Consider the following 17,733-nt stretch of genomic DNA (forward strand, 5'->3'; position numbering starts at 1 on the left):
ATTTACAGCGCTGTCGGGCGATGTTTTTTTTTTTCCTTTTACTTACTTCCGAAAACAAAGCCTCATTTCTGCTGTTCAATAGGCTTCTGAACAAATTTAAACTTTTTAAAATTATGCAAAATTTCAAATCGCTCAGCTGTGTCTCTAATAAAATCTCTGCAACTTTGCTCTGCTTCACTTCAGCAGCATCAGCTAATGTTCATATGTTGATTAATGGTTTTCTTTCGCTTTTGATCTACTGCAGAATATTTTTTATAAAATCCCAGGCCAGGAAAATCACCTTCACATTTTCTGTGTTTTATCTTCAGCTACTTTGACACAAAGGCATCTGCTGTGATGCTCACACCTTTGATAAAGTCTCGCAAGTGTCAGCTTTCTTTTTATAGATATAAAAATATGGAAACGTACTGATGCATGATCTGAATTATAATATTTCTGACTGTCTGAGGCAAAATTTCCCCGATTCAAATCGAATCATGGATCGAATCGATTTAGGACCTTGTGAATCGGAATCGAATCGATTCTAGAAATCAGTGACGATACCCAGCCCTATTGTTCCTGTCTTACAGCTATTCCCAACCCAAGGCCTACACCTACCATCACCCCTGCCGCCCTCCCTCTAATGCCCTGGATGCACCACAGCTGTCAGGTTTGGAAGTAGAAGATGTGAATGCAGCTCTAATCAAAGAGTTTCAGGGTGGAACAAATGACAGAGGCAAAACTGCCACAAGAACAAGACAGCATGAGAAAACCAAGTACAATTTAACCATTTTGAGGATACAGCTGTCAGAACAGCTTGTAAGTCTGATCATTTCCCCCCTGTGGGAGGATCCAGTTAATTAACAGGAAACAACTTGTAACCAATTTAAAAAAAAAAAAAAAAAAAAAAAAAAAAAAAAAAACCTATGACAACGTTTGGTTCAGTGCAATAAGGATAAAGTGTATTTCTTACATTCATGTCACAGAAGGAGCCGAGGATGTTGCTTTCATGAGCCGATATGTCCTGAAATTTAAAAAAAAAAAAAAAAAAACGTGTAAGACCAAAATGAGTTTTAACCTAAAATGTAAGATAAGATAAGATAACCTTTATTAGTCCCACACGTGGGAAATTTGTTTTGTCACAGCAGGAAGTGGACAGTGCAAAAGTTATGAGGCAAAAATTAGAATACAATGTATTCTAATGTAGAAGATCAGTAAATACAAGTTTCTTAGTCACAGCCCACACTTGTCACAATCAAAGCATTTTTTAAGGTGCTTAAAGAGAAGAATGTGTTTTGGCACTGCCATCAGAGAAAAGACAATGCATCTGTGTTCATCATATAATCTCACATAATCTAAGAAGAAAAACACTAGGCAAAACATAGCCTTAAGAGCAAAACCATGTAAACTGCATAAATAGATATGGTATGACTGAACGGCCACATTTAATGTGGTGATGAAGCCAGGAGGTATTTGCTAAATGTGTCAGCCAATAACTAAACATAGTCTACAGTAGAGAAAGAGGAAACCTTGACCACTGTGGGTGTGGTGATGTGTCAGGTGTGTTATCCAAGACTCCTCACCTCTATGGTGGGATGTGTGTTGTGTTTGTAAGCTGTGTAGAGGGGGAACTGGATCTGGAAGATCTTGGCTGCACATAGCAACAGTTTCTCCCTCTCCTCCGTGCTCCAGGAGCTGAAGGGATCTTGACTGTCCTGGTTACTTTCAATGCCACATGCCACATCGTCCCCACTCCTGGATTCAATGCTGGCATCCCCAGATCCAAGAACATCTACTTGAGATTCAGCAGACTGGTTCTGGCCCTGATCCTGGGTCTGGGGCTTGTTCTGGTTTAGGTCTGGCGTATCAGCATCCTCTTCAGCCGAGTCTCTTTCCACATTCACAGGCTCGTCTTCACCAGGTGAGTGTGGCTGGGGGAGGGTGACAGGTGCGGTCTCACCTCCACTCCATTCAGACCCCGCCCCCTCTGCCCCAGATACGCCTCTTTTGTGAGTGTGGTCCTCAACGCTGAAGAGTCTCTCTCTCAGGCTGCTGATCTGAGCAATGACCAGGTTGATGAGGGCGTAGACTAGCTGGTTAAAAACCTCCAAATGCTTGTACTCCTTGAAGCAGCAGAGACATTGCCTGGATACAAAAAAAAAAAAAAAAAAAAGCACACATACAAAAAAAGAAGCAATAAACACAAAGGAATCAGAAGCTTAAAGAGTGCTCAGGGGATTGAAATTCCTTGTAGTATATTAAAAATGAACAACAAGTTTAGAAGTGTGAGGCCTTTTGTTACATTCCTCATGTTATTTTGTAATACTACTGTTTTTCTGCTATTGTATAAGAGAAGTGAAGGGTGATAGTAAAGAAGAAAAACAATTTAACAAAATATTTTATGTATTTGTTAATCTCTATTTATCTCTGTGTCATTTTGGCAATTTTGTAATCATTTATGGATGCGCTAGATTTTCTTCAGTCACTGGCTGTCACAGTGTAAGTATGAAAGGGGAGGAGGAGCAGAGCATACCGTGCTCATAACAGCTCATAGCACCAAACACTTCCAAATAAATGCCTTAATTCATTTAAAACCAAAGATGGGCAGAGGACCCCCAATTACAAAACAGTTATCCTACTGGAAACACAAAACAATGCACTGGTAGACACCATCAGTAGACACCATCAGTAGACACCATCAGTAGCAAAAAAGAAAACTCTTTATTATGAGGACTCATAAAAGTGAGCAAAAAAAAAAAAAAGCGGTGGGAATGTAGAAAAAATACCAAAAAAAAAAAAAAAAAAAAAGTACGCTATGGAGCCTGACCAGTGACATAAACAAATAACCATAAATAATTTAAAAAAATACAATAAAATAAAAATAAATAAAGGAAAGAAAAAAATGTTGGGTGCAAGAAAAAAAAGCCACTGTTGAAAGAAACCAAGTCTATAAAATCCCAGTAAAATAAATTTAAGTTTGTGGTTCAACATGACAAACTGTGGAGAAGTTCCAGGGTTATGAATACTTTTTTTTGTATGTCCTGTCCAGCACTGTAGCAATGAGAATCTCTGAATCTCTTATTCTCTGAAGACTAGGGCTGCCACAAACGATTATTCTGATAGTCGACTAATCAGATCTTGCATCCATTGGACGTAAAACGTACAGTTTATTGCACCAGTAGCATCTGCTCTTATATAACTATCATTAGCTTACAGCTTTAAGTGTTTAAGGTCTGTGCTAACTAAAAATAAAGACAAGATGATAGTTTATTAAATTGTAATGAAATTTGCAGATTGTTTCGGTGAAGTTTAATAAACTCAGCCATCTGCTCCTTGCTATCTAAGATATAACAGGACACCGGAGTAAATTCTCACACTTCTGATAATCAGCTGTCTGCTTGACGTTTATTCAGCTGTGTAAAAACTATAATTTAATCTCAAGTTATCTAAATTACTTATATATCATGTTTAACCTGAGTAGTGAAAGACGGCGGTGGGTTTGAAAACGATTTGGTGTTCTCAGCGGCTCTAGTGAGCCTTGCACCCCGGCTAGCTATCGAATTGGTGGGTAACAAGACGTCTCAGAAAACGTCGGAGCGCTTTTGAAAATATGTGGTGTCCTGACAAACTGAGCAGATATTTGAGGTTTACACAGCTACATTCTCGCCTGAAAATATGTTAAATGTTTATTTTGTGACCCAAAAATATTAAAACTAACAAGCAGTCGCCATTGTTGGAAACTGAGCAGGGCCGCTATGAATTCTGGGACACAGCTTCTTCTTCTTTGGGGTTTAACGGCAGCAGTCATCCTTCTTCATGCAGTGCTGCCATCTTCTGTTTCAGTCCGCTATTACACTCTTAAATCCTACTACTTATTCCTGCCCTTTGGGATCTTACAAAGCTTCAAACGGCACGTTGACAATTAAATCGGTCGTGGACAATTTTGATAGTCGACTAATCGTGGCAGCCCTACTGAAGACCAATGCCTTTCTGAAGTAGACCATCACAGCTTTTGCTATACTGATCCACTTGATTCTCATATTTTATTTCAGCCTTTACTATTGTTACTTTTTTTTGCCTCCACCCATTTTGAGTTATTACAAATCAGAACAGACAGGACCGGGGGACAGGAAAGAGAAAGATAGAGGTTGGGAAAACACTTAATAGAAGGAGAAGGGAAGAAAAATAGAGGAGAAGAGGGATAGAGAAAGAGAAGACAACGAAAATCTGTTTGATCACCAGCTGAGAGAAAAAGAAAAAAGGCAAAAAGAGGACAACAGTGTCGGGAAAACCACAGCAACCACCAATATAAGCATCAGTAACAATAAATAATAAATCTTGAAGGAGCAGCATACAGTACTAATAATGCATGAGGTTTAGAGGCAGCAGCCAACCAAGACAGTGTGTGTCTGTGAGTACCTGTTTGTACACCTGTGTGAACACTTGTGTCACATCTGTGACTATGAGTGCGCTTATGTTCAGAAGATTTCTCCATGCAAGTATTTTCTAATGGTGACCCTGCAACTGCCTCTGTGTGCACACAACCATCAAGTCACTAAGCTCCTGGACCAGGCACCCAGGAATATTCTGCTTAGGTGGACAGGTGTCTGTCCCCCTCAGGGAAGACCTGCAACTAAGCAGGTAGCTGAAATCCTTCGATTAGATTCTCCTCAAACAAGTGTATTGACTGTCATGTTACATTACATTAGGGTAGAAGGAAGTTCAGCTTTAAATTTCTTAACAAATTCTAGAAAAATAAAGTACTTGTGAGTGGAAATAAACTGTTGAAGTATGAAGTAAAAGTATTGATTTATCAGGAAGCCTGCTATTTTAACTCTAGAAAGACTAAAGAATTACTCAGAGAACGGCACAAATCAGAAAAGAAAAGAGTTTTTGGTAGTGTTGGATGAATGATTTAACAACTCTGGGATGTTCAGTTCAATCACCAAATATAAGCAAATGATAAACTACAGTCCTTCTATATAAGGCACTTTTGTCATCAGCTGACCTCGACCATCACCCAGATTAGACCGTGTTCTTCTCTCACAAACGAGGAATGCTTCTCTTTGGAAATAAAAGTTTTCAGAAGACCATGTTTTGAATATTTATTTATCTAAGTGAAGGTTATCAGAGAATGGAGCTACAGATTTATTACAGCAAAGTTATTTTGATACCTGAGACACCAAACCAAAGGCTTCCATTCCTCTACCGCTTCACCGCCTTGCTCAAAAGCAGCTGAACTATGATTGCTGTTCTTCAACATGACTGAATATATGGGTATTCAACCCTGCAGCAGGCATATAACTGGAGGTTATGTAGCCTCTCCTCTCTGACGCACACACACACTTATTTAAAAGCCTTGTTTGTTAATTGTTTACAGTAATAAAGCATAAATCTACAAATACGGTACCAATGGGCCAAAAAGTCTGACCCACAGTGTAAGAAAAATACTACGCTGAACACCAACAAACCAACAAGAACAATTCAGCAGCTAGTGAAGGGATTCAATTTCAGATATTTCAATCTTACCAAAAAAGAAGAAGAAAAAAAACCCCACACCACACACACAATGAAGAAAAGCAGAAGCATGATGACTGATTTTCTGAAGCACTGACCTCTGAGTCCAGGAGCTGATGTAGCCCAGCACTCGGAGAGCATGTTCCTTCTTCAGCTGAAAGCTTCCTTCGCTGCTGTCTGCATCTGATACTGAGGAGAAACAGTACAGAATACTTATCAGAGAACAGCTAGACAATTCCCTTCGATTTACTACAATCAGAATCCAACCAATGTAGGATTCTTAAGGACGATACCAAGAGCAATATCCAACGATTTAAAAAAAAAAAAAAAAAAAGAAAAAAGAAAAAATATGCAAGATATCAACTGACATTTTATTTTTCCTTTCAGACACACAAAGCATAAACACATATGCCAAACATTTGTTATTGAAGTTACTTATGAGTCATTAATATGATATGACAAAATGTAAAACTCAGCACCAAGTCTCCAACATCATAAATGTTATGTGCCAATGTATGAACACACTGTTGATGGATGCTACCATAATATTTTTGCTGACTTGATAAAACACCTACAGAGCACAAAAAGATCATAGTGAAGTTTCCCCACACTGTTGTTGGTCTTCTTAAGTCGCCTGTGCAAGTCTTTTTGTGTGTGTGTGTGTGTGTGTGTGTGTGTGTGTGTGTGTGTGTGTATATATATATCTAATATGGTAAATCTGGATAAATTCAAGGGCAATATTTAAACAGTAGATCAAGACCCCCAAGTTTCCATCTGCCTTGTTTATGTCTTTTCTTTCTATTCTAAAATGTAAAACAATTCAAAAAATTAAAAGAGGAGGACAACATCAGAATACCACCTTTATCATTTAATTACCACTGAGTATTGATATTAGCTTAAAAAGGATTCTATCAGATTTGGAGTCCAGATTGAAACATGTTAAACACTGGCACCATACTTGGACTGTGTCTAAAGTTTCTGTCCTTGTATTCAGTTCCACCCAGCTCAGGGGATTCAAGTGCCTTCTGCTGAATTGCTGACCTCCTTTGGCAGCCAAAACAGACAAAAAGTGTCAACAATAAGAGTTTAATAACCCATCTCAGCAGGACTCCTCAATCAACCTGAAGTGAATGTCCTCAGCTCTGTATGTGAACAGAAACTCCTCAGAGGCTTCAGGAACAAGATCGAGCCCGCACTATTTCGAGATGGGATGAGGGATGTCATTTTGCTGCTTTCAGCTCAGCATGGATATAGATATAAAGCAGGAGAACACCTGCACTGTGTGATCACACTCCTCAGCAGTGACTAACATTCAGTCACACTGGAAGCATTTTAACACGAATGTTCCAGGTGTGACACTATAACACATGCATTTCAACTAAAATGTATTTTTGAAAGGAAACAGAGGTTAAATGCTATTGGCAACAATACTCAGCTAGGCTGTGACATTAAGGCTACGTTCACACTGCAGGTCTTAATGCTCAATTCCAATTTTTTGATCGAATCCGATTTTTTTTGTCTGCTTGTTCACACTACAAATAAAATGTGACAGCAAACGCGCTCTAGTGTGAACCCTCAAAGCGGCCGCATGCGCAAAAGAAGACGTCACACACAACGCGCTCTGTTTAGACCCAGTTTCCCAATTTTGCTTTAAGTTATAAAGTTATTTTGTTATTTACATATGGCCAAATAACTACTATACTACTACTATCCTTATAGCTGTTTTAGAGAGGAGCATTGCGTCTACACTGGATAGCCAGGAAGCCTTCACGATGTCTCCTCGGGCGCTTCTCCTGCGCTGATAATTGCCGTCTGTCTTGTGTCAGTGACGTAAAAGACGGACTCAATGCGACATGGCCATTCAAACAGCAGTCGCTGTATGTATCGGATTCAGTACCACATACGAAAGTGACCCAGGTCGGATTTGAAAATATCGGATTTGTGCCGTTCACACTGTGATACCATGAATGGGTCAATATGGGTCAAAAAAGTCAGATTGATGCGCTTTCGCCTGCAGTGTGAACGTAGCCTTAAACAATGCTCACTTCGTACAAAAATGATCACCGACGTCATTACAGTCACTGGATATTCTCTTTTTCAGGCCACTCTCAGAAAACTCAGCCCAATCTATGTGGTGCCTACAATCATGCCAAATTTAATAATATAGTGAATAAAATATTGTGTTAACAATAAAACCTTTACCTTTGTGCCTCGGTATATTAGCTGATATTTTCAAAGATAAGTGTTTCAAGTTAAAGTTAAAATAAATTGGGTATATTCAGTCTTGATATTGGCAGAATGTCCCCCACTGTATCTCTTTATCTCTCTTCTTGTGCAGTTCTTCTGTTCTGTGTGTTACACAACACAGCTAGCAAATACTGTTATACCTAGTGGATAACGTTACATTAATCTTGTGCCGCATCACCATCTCTCCATCCTATGACTCTTGGTATTTACAGTCCTGTCAGCGCACAGCCTTCATTGGTAGTCATATCAATCTCTGGTTTTGAGGTTGATTATCACTGGCCTGGGTCTGAATGCCTCTTTAGTCAATCTACTCACCACTCAAAATGTCGAAGTGAAACTTATAAAGTTTGTTAACAATAACCATGGAGAAGCTAACCCTGGCCATCAGCGACATACCAATACAGCATCCCAACAATGATAAAGATGCTTTGGTAACCTAGCAACAATAAAAGACAGATGCTCTTTTTGAAAAACTGCTCTCTGTGGTCACAGACCCTTTGCTTGTCTATTAGAAATTAATCAATACTGCCATACAGAGGAATAAACCATGTAACTATGACTTTAGCAGTACAGCCCAATCCTAGATTAGAGTATATGACTGTGAGTTAAGAATTTGTGTGGTTCAGAATTTGGGTGTAAACATTTGCTTTCCATTTTACAGAGAGGTAGAGATAAACAAAAGCAATACTGGTGGCTTCTACAAATCACGCACACTGTAAGTGCCGCCTTGTCCTACGGCCCTACAAGGCGGTAGGACAAACTACGAGCACACTTCCTTCTGCATCTTCAACGTGATTAAGACAATTTTGTTGAGTTTCCTACCTACTTTCTTGAACCATTTTGTTCATTACTACTATTACTACTTAGAGCTTTCATCTAAAAGGCAAAGTGTCCAAAAAATTATTTTTTTAAGAAACCACACAGATTAGTTGTGTAAAGAAACATCAGTTAAATAAAGATCAGTGCAGTAAAGAGAGTTTCTGTTTCTCTCTCACACATACACATTGATGCAAATCTGAGGTCAAAGGTCACCCACAGTCACAGCACATGGATCTGCCCGTCTAGCTGACAGAGCTGTCACAGCTGACAGCACCCTGCTGGCGAACCATCCATCTCACCCCTACATAATGGTCACACTACTGTGTATCAGCTGGGTTGTAAAATATTCTTCCCCCCCCTCTCCATTCCCTATAATAAGCCAAAGAAAAAGTTCAGCAGTTGCCATGGTGAAGTGGTGAAAGGCCAGCATCAGCAGTAATCTGTTTAAACCATGTGGAAGTATATGGCGTATCAGCACACAGCAAATATTAACCTTCATTTAACTTCAATACAAGAATAAAATGTGAGACTTCTTAAAAGAAGTTAAATCCACAAAACCCTTTGTTAGCCAAGTAAAACAGGCTCAATACTTTAACTATACGTTTACATGCATAGCCACCCTTGAAAAGGCCCGTTTTAATCCAGAACTGTGATGTATTACAGTAGCGTTGTGGTTTAGGTGCAGAGAGCCAGGTACTTTATCTACACTGGTAATGCACAGCTTTAGTCTGCACAAAATCACCAGCTAATTGTATTCACACACAGCTGGAGTTTAAAACTATGAGCCACTGCCAACATTAACATAACATTAGCTTACTGATCTTAGCTGAACAGCACAAGGTTCTATACTAAATTACAAAGCTAAAAGCTACAATACAGTGAATTATAGAAATGGGATCAACTGCAGCAGGCAAAACCTACATGTACTAAATGTCCATGGAACATAGCAGAGTGATGAGATTTTAAGGTAATTATAAGAAGATTGTGAAAGCTGATGTTTGTTTGTTTTTTAATATTTCGAGAATAATCAAACTTCTTCTTATGATAAGGTTATGGTTTCAATTCTTAATATCACTCCTTTCACTAGTATTGAACCTTAAGAGATGTGTGAACATCTAACTTCTTTGTTTACGAAATTGCACAAATGAGAGCTGGGCGATAGAACAATAACGATATGTATTGCGAAATAACTTTTTCTCGATAGAAAAGTTAAACCATTGTGATAGGCCTCATCTCTCCTGTCCTCAAAAAAGAACAGCCAATCCAAATTGACTAGCGCAGAGCCGAACCAATCACAGCCGCAGCGTCACGTCACGTGACTTGTTACGTACAGCACAAGTGCCAAGCCGCACATGTGTATTTGTTTGGGAAGCAGCCAGCCGCCGTGCCGCCCGGGTATTGGAGGAAATGAGTGTGCTGACTAGAGAAACATCAACCGAGCGTGACCGAAGGTTACCGAAGAGAAAACAGATGATGGTTCCAATGCCGGAGATTGTCGAACGGAAGAGCCATAGAAGTTCCGTAGTGTGAAGGTATTTCGGCTATTTCAAGTCTGACAAAAACAGAGTAGCGTGCACTGTAAATGTGCCGAAAGCAAGTCTGGAAATACAATAAAGCGGTGCAGCTCAATCTGACTGGAAGCGCTAATTCGTCATTCGGCTTTTGTCAGACTAAAGTAACTGTTAAAACTGTTTGAAAAGCTCAGCTATACAACAAGGAGAGATTGAGAATTTCCTTTTAGTTCTCAGTTTATTCGATGTTGACAAAAGTTAGTCAGTTTTGTCTGTTCTTCTGTAAAACAAACTAAGATTTATTTTTAGAATTAATATTTTGTTTCTAAGTGGAATTGACAATTTAGTCTGTTTTGTTTGTTCTATTTTGAAACTTAAACGCTTTAGCGGCTGCCTTTTGTGTAGTTTGCAATATTTGCCTTTATTTATCTGAAAAAGTCTCATGTTCCTTCAGTACATCTACCCTGTTGAACTTATTATGGGAAATAAATATTTAAATAAAAACAAGCTGCTGATTATTTCACATTTTACTTGTGAGCAACGGCACATTTAAATCTTACAAATATAGTTATTTGGCTGATATCGTGATAGATATCGTTATTGCCTGAAATGAAAAAAAACATATTGTGATATGAAAAAATCTTATATCGCCCAGCTCTAGCACAAATTAGAGCCAATATGTTCCTCCTCTGCTTTGACTCTTCATAAAGTGTGAGCTGCTCTGCTGCTTTTAGCAGTCTGAGCCTGTTTCTCTCATTGGTAAAGAAAATTATAACTTAGCTTAAGCCAGCTTCTTGTCCCAGTCTCACTGATGTAGTCTGCTTTTTAAAAGCTCTGGGAAACTACTGGGCCAAATATTAAAACTATTATTAACACCAGTCTCACTTCTGGAATTGTGCCTGCTTACTTTAAACAAGCTGTGATGCAACCTCTCATTATACAAAACAAATTTGGATCCTTCTGTTGTCTCTAGTTTTAGGCCTTAGTGTTTTTTCTGGCTCTTAAATCAGAATAATACTGATATGTTCTTACCTTCTATTTATTGTTTTATTAATTAAACCGTGTGGTGTTTTCTGCCTTATATAGCACTCTGTAAAACTATTGTGTTAAAAAATTTACCTTTAAATAAAATTGGATTGAATAAACTGGAAGTGAAGGGAGATGCAGAAATTGTAGTGACTCCAATCATTTGTCATATCTGTATTTTTACGGTAACATTTTTAAGACAATAGTGCATTTCCAGCTTTTGGGGAATGGTCTGGGTTTAGCCCTTTCCTGTTTCAACATAACAATGTCCCCAAAGGCAAGCCCACAAAGAGCAGTTTTTCTCACTTTGCTGTATAAGAGCGTATAGTTCGACCCCAGCAAGCACCTCTGGGATCGAATGAAAATGCAACCTTTGACTAGTATCTGTTCTTTAACTCGCACATTAAGGAAATATCTAGTATTGCATTGTGTTCTTTCATTTGTGCAATATTGCTAAAATTACAAACATCCTAAAAAACTAATCCATGTGACTTCTTCACATTAGCAGGCTGTTCTAAAGCCCCCAGAATACTGACAGGGTCTAGAAACAGATTACATAATACCTTCTCTTCACCGACTCCCTATTTAATCCACAATTGAATTTGAAATCCATAAAAACATATAAAGTCATAAATGATGATGAACCATCATATCTTTAAGATGTCTTGGTATCATATGATCCCAATGGAGCATGTTGCTCCCAGACTGCAGGCTTACATGTAATTCTCACATTTTCCAAAAGTTAGAAAAATAAAAATGCACCTAGTTGTTGCCCTGATTTTTCAGGCTGCTAAGACACAGACACAAAGTAAATTTTGGTATCACTGTTGTCCTTTTCAAAAGTCTATTTATACTTCTCTAAACTAAACCACAACTCTGAAGTTTTCACACTAAAAAAAAAAGCAAGATCTCTGTTTTAGGGGTCCTAGTGTGGCCAATAGACATATACACTGCTGAAACCTAACAATTATATGAGTAAACCATTTGTGGATTTTAGTGCCTCATTTAACAGCAAAATAAACAACATGTGCTTTGGTTCCTCAATATGTAAGTATCTGACTTCTTTACCAGACGCCCACAGCAACTTTGAAAACAGCTCTTTAACCACCGTCCTGAACACACAAAACTCAGGTTATGTTCCCAGTTCAAAACTGTTCAACCTCTACTCATCAATGCAAATTTGCAATTTGGTCTGATCACTGACAATGAAACACCTTACAGGTTTCAAATGGCACGTTTGGCATACTGCTGTGAGAAGAGCAGCCTGGTCCTTAAAACTTATAAAAACCAATGAACTGATCGAAGACTGGGAATAGGAACAGGAAGTATAGCCCACCTGCCCCTTCACATATGTGGCAAAGTAGTAGAGACTGAAGTTCCTTGGATTTAACTTGCCCAAACCTTTGACTTGGACATTCAAAACCCAAAGCCTGGTCAAAAAAGTCCAAAGACTATTTTTCCTAAAATATCTGAAACAAGCACAGCTCTCTGAAAAACTTCGGCTAGCATTCAATAGAACCACGACTGACAGTATCCTTACAAACTGGATCACGCTGTGATACAGAGTCTGCACAGCTGCTAAGCTGAAGCCTCTACACAGTGTAATGAAGACTGCAAAGCATGTGATGGGGTTGGAACTCCCAAAGCCAGAAGACATTTACATCAACCATCTGTGGAAGAAGGCTGAAAGCATCATGTCAGTCACTTCACACACCCTCTATTTGATCTTTTGCCACCAGGCAAACGATGCAGATCAATAATATCCCATACAAACAAACTGAGGAACAGCTTTTTCCTGACCAGCTGTGGCCTTCGCCAACCCCCAATACACTACAATAACTTGCACTGCCAAGAACTTTAAGGACTATCCTTATATACCCTATATATACACACACATATATATATTCATCTTAATCTGGAGTAATAATCTATTATTATTCATTTATTATTGTTTTTTCCAATAGGATAGGCTCTCTTTTGCGGGATGCCAGTCTATATTAAATTTACTTGCATAACCACAATAAAGTTTACTCTGTTCTATTCTATGAAAGCAGTTAAAGGTCTGCCTGTGCATTTGTACTGTAGTATATTTCTAAAAGTCTCCCTAAAAGGAGTTTTTCCTGGCTATTATTCGGCTGTTATGACAGCATTCAATTGTCACTCATGTCTGTAGTGTTTTCACTTTGAGTAATACACTCCACAGCTAAACCCTAAATATTTGGAAACACACGCCGTAAAGTCTTCTTCTTTGAGAGATTACAGCTTGTCAAAAGGAAGTTATCTACATTATCTTCTGTTCCATTTTAAATATGATGTAGCACGCCACGCCGCAGTCAGTCTGTAAAAGGAGCTGTCTCCAGAGCCTCCAGCAGGAGCTTTCAATTCACAGACAAGTTTATGGAACAAGGGAAAACCGCTAACAGTCCGTCTATCAATTTATGTAAAGACTTTGAAAAATTATCGACTTTGTGTTAAAAATCGTTTTCCGATGAGTTTCGGACACCCGTAAAGTCCAGCAAGGCCCAGTTAGCAAGCCTAGATTAACGGCTAAGTTTTTAGCAATAAAAGCAACCTTGTATTTATGTTTGCTTTGCTTAAGCTGACGTTAGCCGTGAGGGTGACATGGAGTTCCGTGGCAAGACAAGAATGACCAACAAAACAAAGAAGAAGTTAAGCTAGTGTGCTAAAAACATTAGTAGAGAACAAATAAGCAAGCTACCGAGGATTAACGGCGTGCTATATGCCAAAATATGCGCCTCGATGCAGCCGTTAATTTGGGGGGGGGGGGGGGCTAGCTTAGTTGCGGCTAGCTTAGACTAACATTTTATAGACTTGGCCAAAACACACATAAGAAATACACATGTTCCTCTTCGTGTCAGCACTATTAACCATGGGCGTGTTGTGGAGAAGCAGGCCCATTCAGAACTGTGAATGTGGCCGTCTGCAAAACAATGGGTGGCAGCGGAGAGGACAGCTAGCAGACTGACCTGACAAACACATCAAACAAAGTCAGCCTGCTCGCTAGCTGCACTAGCTAACTTCCAAACCCGAGCAACGCGCTTTTTAACAACATCGACATCTTTCAAAATATCTTATGTACTCCCTGTCCAACAGATTTGAAGTATTTTAACACAAGGCTGTAATGTCATGCAGAAATCCGACTGAATTAATTAGATATTTGAAGCTAGAGTTTTGTGAGCAGTGTTTGACGGGCCCAAAACTGACTGCCAATGTGAAAGAGAAAATGGCATTTGTATTTATACCAAAGCAATGCTGTCTCACATGAAAATACTACTGCAAAATAAGCTGCTGAAATGTCATTGTTTCCAGTGTCTTATGGCTGGATTTAAAGGACAGCTAACCAAGAAAGCACACAAAGTTACATTTAGTTAGCCAACAAGCTAACATGCTTCCATCAAGCTTCAGTGGACAGCGATGCTAACACCAAGCAGCTAGTTCAGCTTTACGTAAATGACACGATTTGTTTACTTACTTTCATTTAAAACCTCCACCAGCTCGGCGCAGTTTTCACACATTGTTCATGAAGAGGCAAACTAAGTACACCAACTCAAACCATTGCACTGGAAACAGTTTTTGGCTGGCAGTTAGTTGTTTTGAGGATAAAAGGGCCCACTGGAAGGAGTAATTGGTGAAGGTTATTCCACTAAATAAAACCAGGAGGAGCAGTGAAGTACAGAACGGGATTTGCATCCAAACGAATTTGATGTACACCAAAAATAAAGAGGCTCTGTAAGGAAGAGATCGAGTCAGTCTCCAATCTGTGCGATACTTGAGAGCGCAGGCAGAGCAGCCATGTTGGAAAAGGAGGGGGGGCGACACAGCATGGAGACCGTTCGGGACTTTACGTCCTCTCTCCACCGCCAGTTCGTTTTTCTTCGGCTGTCTCGCGATAACTTTCAAATGAGGTAATATTCACAACCTCTAATCACAATCTCAAGGGCAAATGGAGTGAAAACAGCATGTTTCCACAAAATATGAATAGTTGGCCCCTCTTTTTAGACAAACACGCTTTGTGTTTCTATATTGTTATAATTTAGGGAAAATATTTATTAAAATGTTAAGATAAGATAAGATAAGATAAGATAAGATAAGATAAGACAAGACAAGATAAGATAAGACTTTATTGATCCCACAACGGGGAAATTTTTGCGTCACCTCAGCTCAAGTACAAGTTCCTCTGTTTAAAAATTCAAATACCTTTTAATTCATTAGTTAGTTCATAGTTCATTTGGTTACTTTAGTTGAATTGAATTATTAATGTATTCAGTTCAAAGAGCAGAACATCACACTGTTCGAGCAGTGTCTACATGTGCTCTGTGCATTTATTCTACTACATTTGTGCATACTACTGTATACGTATTGTCTGATATTACAGGTTTTTCTGCGCTGACATTTAAATGTATGTTTATGAAATCACCTTAAAAACCTGGGCAACCCTCTTTATCCTTGTTTTTGACAGAAAAGCATGTTTATTGTTGTTTTCTTTGTAATGACATTAAATGGATCCGAAATATTATAAATGATTAATGTAATCATTAATCATCAATCATTCATGACTTGTAATGGAATATATATGTATATACAGGTTTACAAAGAACCATTTTCATGATGTATGGTTTCGAGACAGTGGTACCAACAAAAAGACAGGAGGCCGAGTTGGAGGTGGTCGAGTTGTGTGGCTGTGGCTACAATGTAGCTTGTCATCCCCAGTGTGTGAATGTGTGTGTGAATGGGTGGATGACTGGATGTGTAAAGTGCTTTGGGGTCCTTAGGGACTAGTAAAGCACTATACAAATACAGGCCATTTACCATTTACCATCCGACTAGGTAAGGCTGAAATGGTTTCAGCATGTGCAGAACTGGGATAGTGGATATTTTGGGGAAAAGATAGTAAATACAGAGCTGTCAGATAGGTGGAAAAGGGGAGGGAGGACCTCATATGTCTTTGCTGGGTTGGTGTGACAGAAGAGGATTATAGGGATAAGCTGAGATGGAAGGAGATTTTAGTTGGTCTCAGCTGTGTCCACCCCAAAAGGAAGCAGCTGGAAAAAGGAAGGCGATAATCTTGCTAACCCAAACCTTGATACTTTTGCAGTACAACTTTTATAGCAGAACCTATTATGCTCATCTCCAGCAATATATTTGTATGTGTGACCCTACTATAGTAGCTTTGCATTGATTAACAGCTAAAAAAATAATCCTTATTTATATTGTACTGGGCCTTGGGGCAGCTGTTTTCTTCCTTCCACCTCCGTTTAATCCAACTTTCCTCTGATTGGTTGACAATCCAAACACCTGCTACAACCAGAGATGTACATTTTAGATGAACATATAAGGATTTCCCCCTGTATACAAATCCAAAAGTAGAAGAAAAAACAACCTGAAACAGAGAACTTGTTTTTTAAAAAAAGATCTTGGGTGAGCAAGGCTATGTGGCCGGAATGCAGTAGGCCTGGGTTTGAGTCTGACCCGTGGCCCTTTAATACATGTCTCCCCCCTCTCTCTCCCCAATTTCCTGTCTATCATCACTGTCTCTGCCAATAAAAAATCTTTTAAAAAAAGTACAAACTTGTACATAGGCTGACCAAACTATTTAACATGAATATTAGAGCAGCACTTAGCAAACACATCTGATCTCATTGGAAAGTCTTTTATACCTACACTGATATGGAGTGAGTAATGCACCAAGAACAAAAAAATGCTACATCGTTTGATGAAAATGATCAACCTACAAAGTGCTGCTTCAAAGACACCTACAAAATCAAAGTGAAAAAGTATGTGGGTAGCTGGTCCATTTTGCAGAAATTTCATTGCAGCAACTCAAAGTAATGCTCTGCAGTTTGTATGCCTGCCATGACAACATTGGAGAATGCACCTATCTGCTCCCCGAGGAGCTCCTGGACAGTCTTGAGGTGCAGCCTGGTGGCATCATATGTGTGGATGGAAACATAACATTCCACGTGTTGTATAAAATGTAGATCAGGCGTGTGTGGGGCCCAGTCATGCTAGGATGCCAGAGTTGACTCAGTGTTGTTTTTTTTTGTTTTTTTTGGCCTGTCCCGTTTGGTTCTTTTGCCATCAGAATTGTTGTCTAAAGGCAAAGAAAGATGCCCAACGGATTTACTTTACCAAATTGACCATCCCAGCCTTGCCGTAATGGTCCATTTGATTCACCTTTTATTGTTTATTTTATTTTCACTTACTGAATACGGGACAGACTTGACTGGGGGAAAGAAGGGGAGAAAGAAAGAGGGAAAGAGAAACAGCTGAGAAGAGGGACGGGGGAGAAGGGCAAAAGACAAAAACCAACAGAACGGGCAGAAAAAAAATGCATATATCAATCACCTGGATCACCTGCTGAGAAAGAAAAAAGAAAGCAAGCAGAAGAGAACAAGAGTAATAGAATAAACAACATCACAATGATATATGGGAATATGACAGTAAATACTAAATATTAAACATTATTGTGCAGCACATAAGATCAACAGAACACAGTGTGCTTTGAGGTAGGAGCCAAAAAGGGTGTGATCACCCGTGAGTTGACTCAGTGTTGCTCCTGCAACGAAAGCAACTCATTAACCCCCTCTGCTACCTAACTGACCAGATCAATATT

General features: G+C 39.1%; 1 protein-coding gene across 3 annotated transcripts in view; it reads right to left on the minus strand.

Moving 5' to 3' along the window:
- Positions 1-14,927, minus strand: part of usp34 (ubiquitin specific peptidase 34) — a 55,668-nt gene extending 40,741 nt beyond the window's left edge. For all 3 annotated transcript variants that reach the window (XM_080881320.1, XM_080881319.1, XM_080881318.1), the window contains exons 1-4: positions 14,593-14,927; positions 5,595-5,685; positions 1,563-2,124; positions 953-1,003 (exon numbers count right to left, since the gene is read on the minus strand). In XM_080881320.1, the coding sequence (XP_080737446.1) occupies positions 953-1,003; positions 1,563-2,124; positions 5,595-5,685; positions 14,593-14,635 (747 nt within the window). In that variant the 5' untranslated portion in view covers positions 14,636-14,927. The remainder of the gene's footprint in view (positions 1-952; positions 1,004-1,562; positions 2,125-5,594; positions 5,686-14,592) is intronic.
- Between the last annotated feature and the right edge of the window lie 2,806 nt (positions 14,928-17,733).

The sequence above is a fragment of the Rhamphochromis sp. 'chilingali' genome (genome assembly GCF_963969265.1).
Source record: "Rhamphochromis sp. 'chilingali' genome assembly, chromosome: 4".
Classification (NCBI taxonomy): Eukaryota; Metazoa; Chordata; class Actinopteri; order Cichliformes; family Cichlidae; genus Rhamphochromis; species Rhamphochromis sp. 'chilingali'.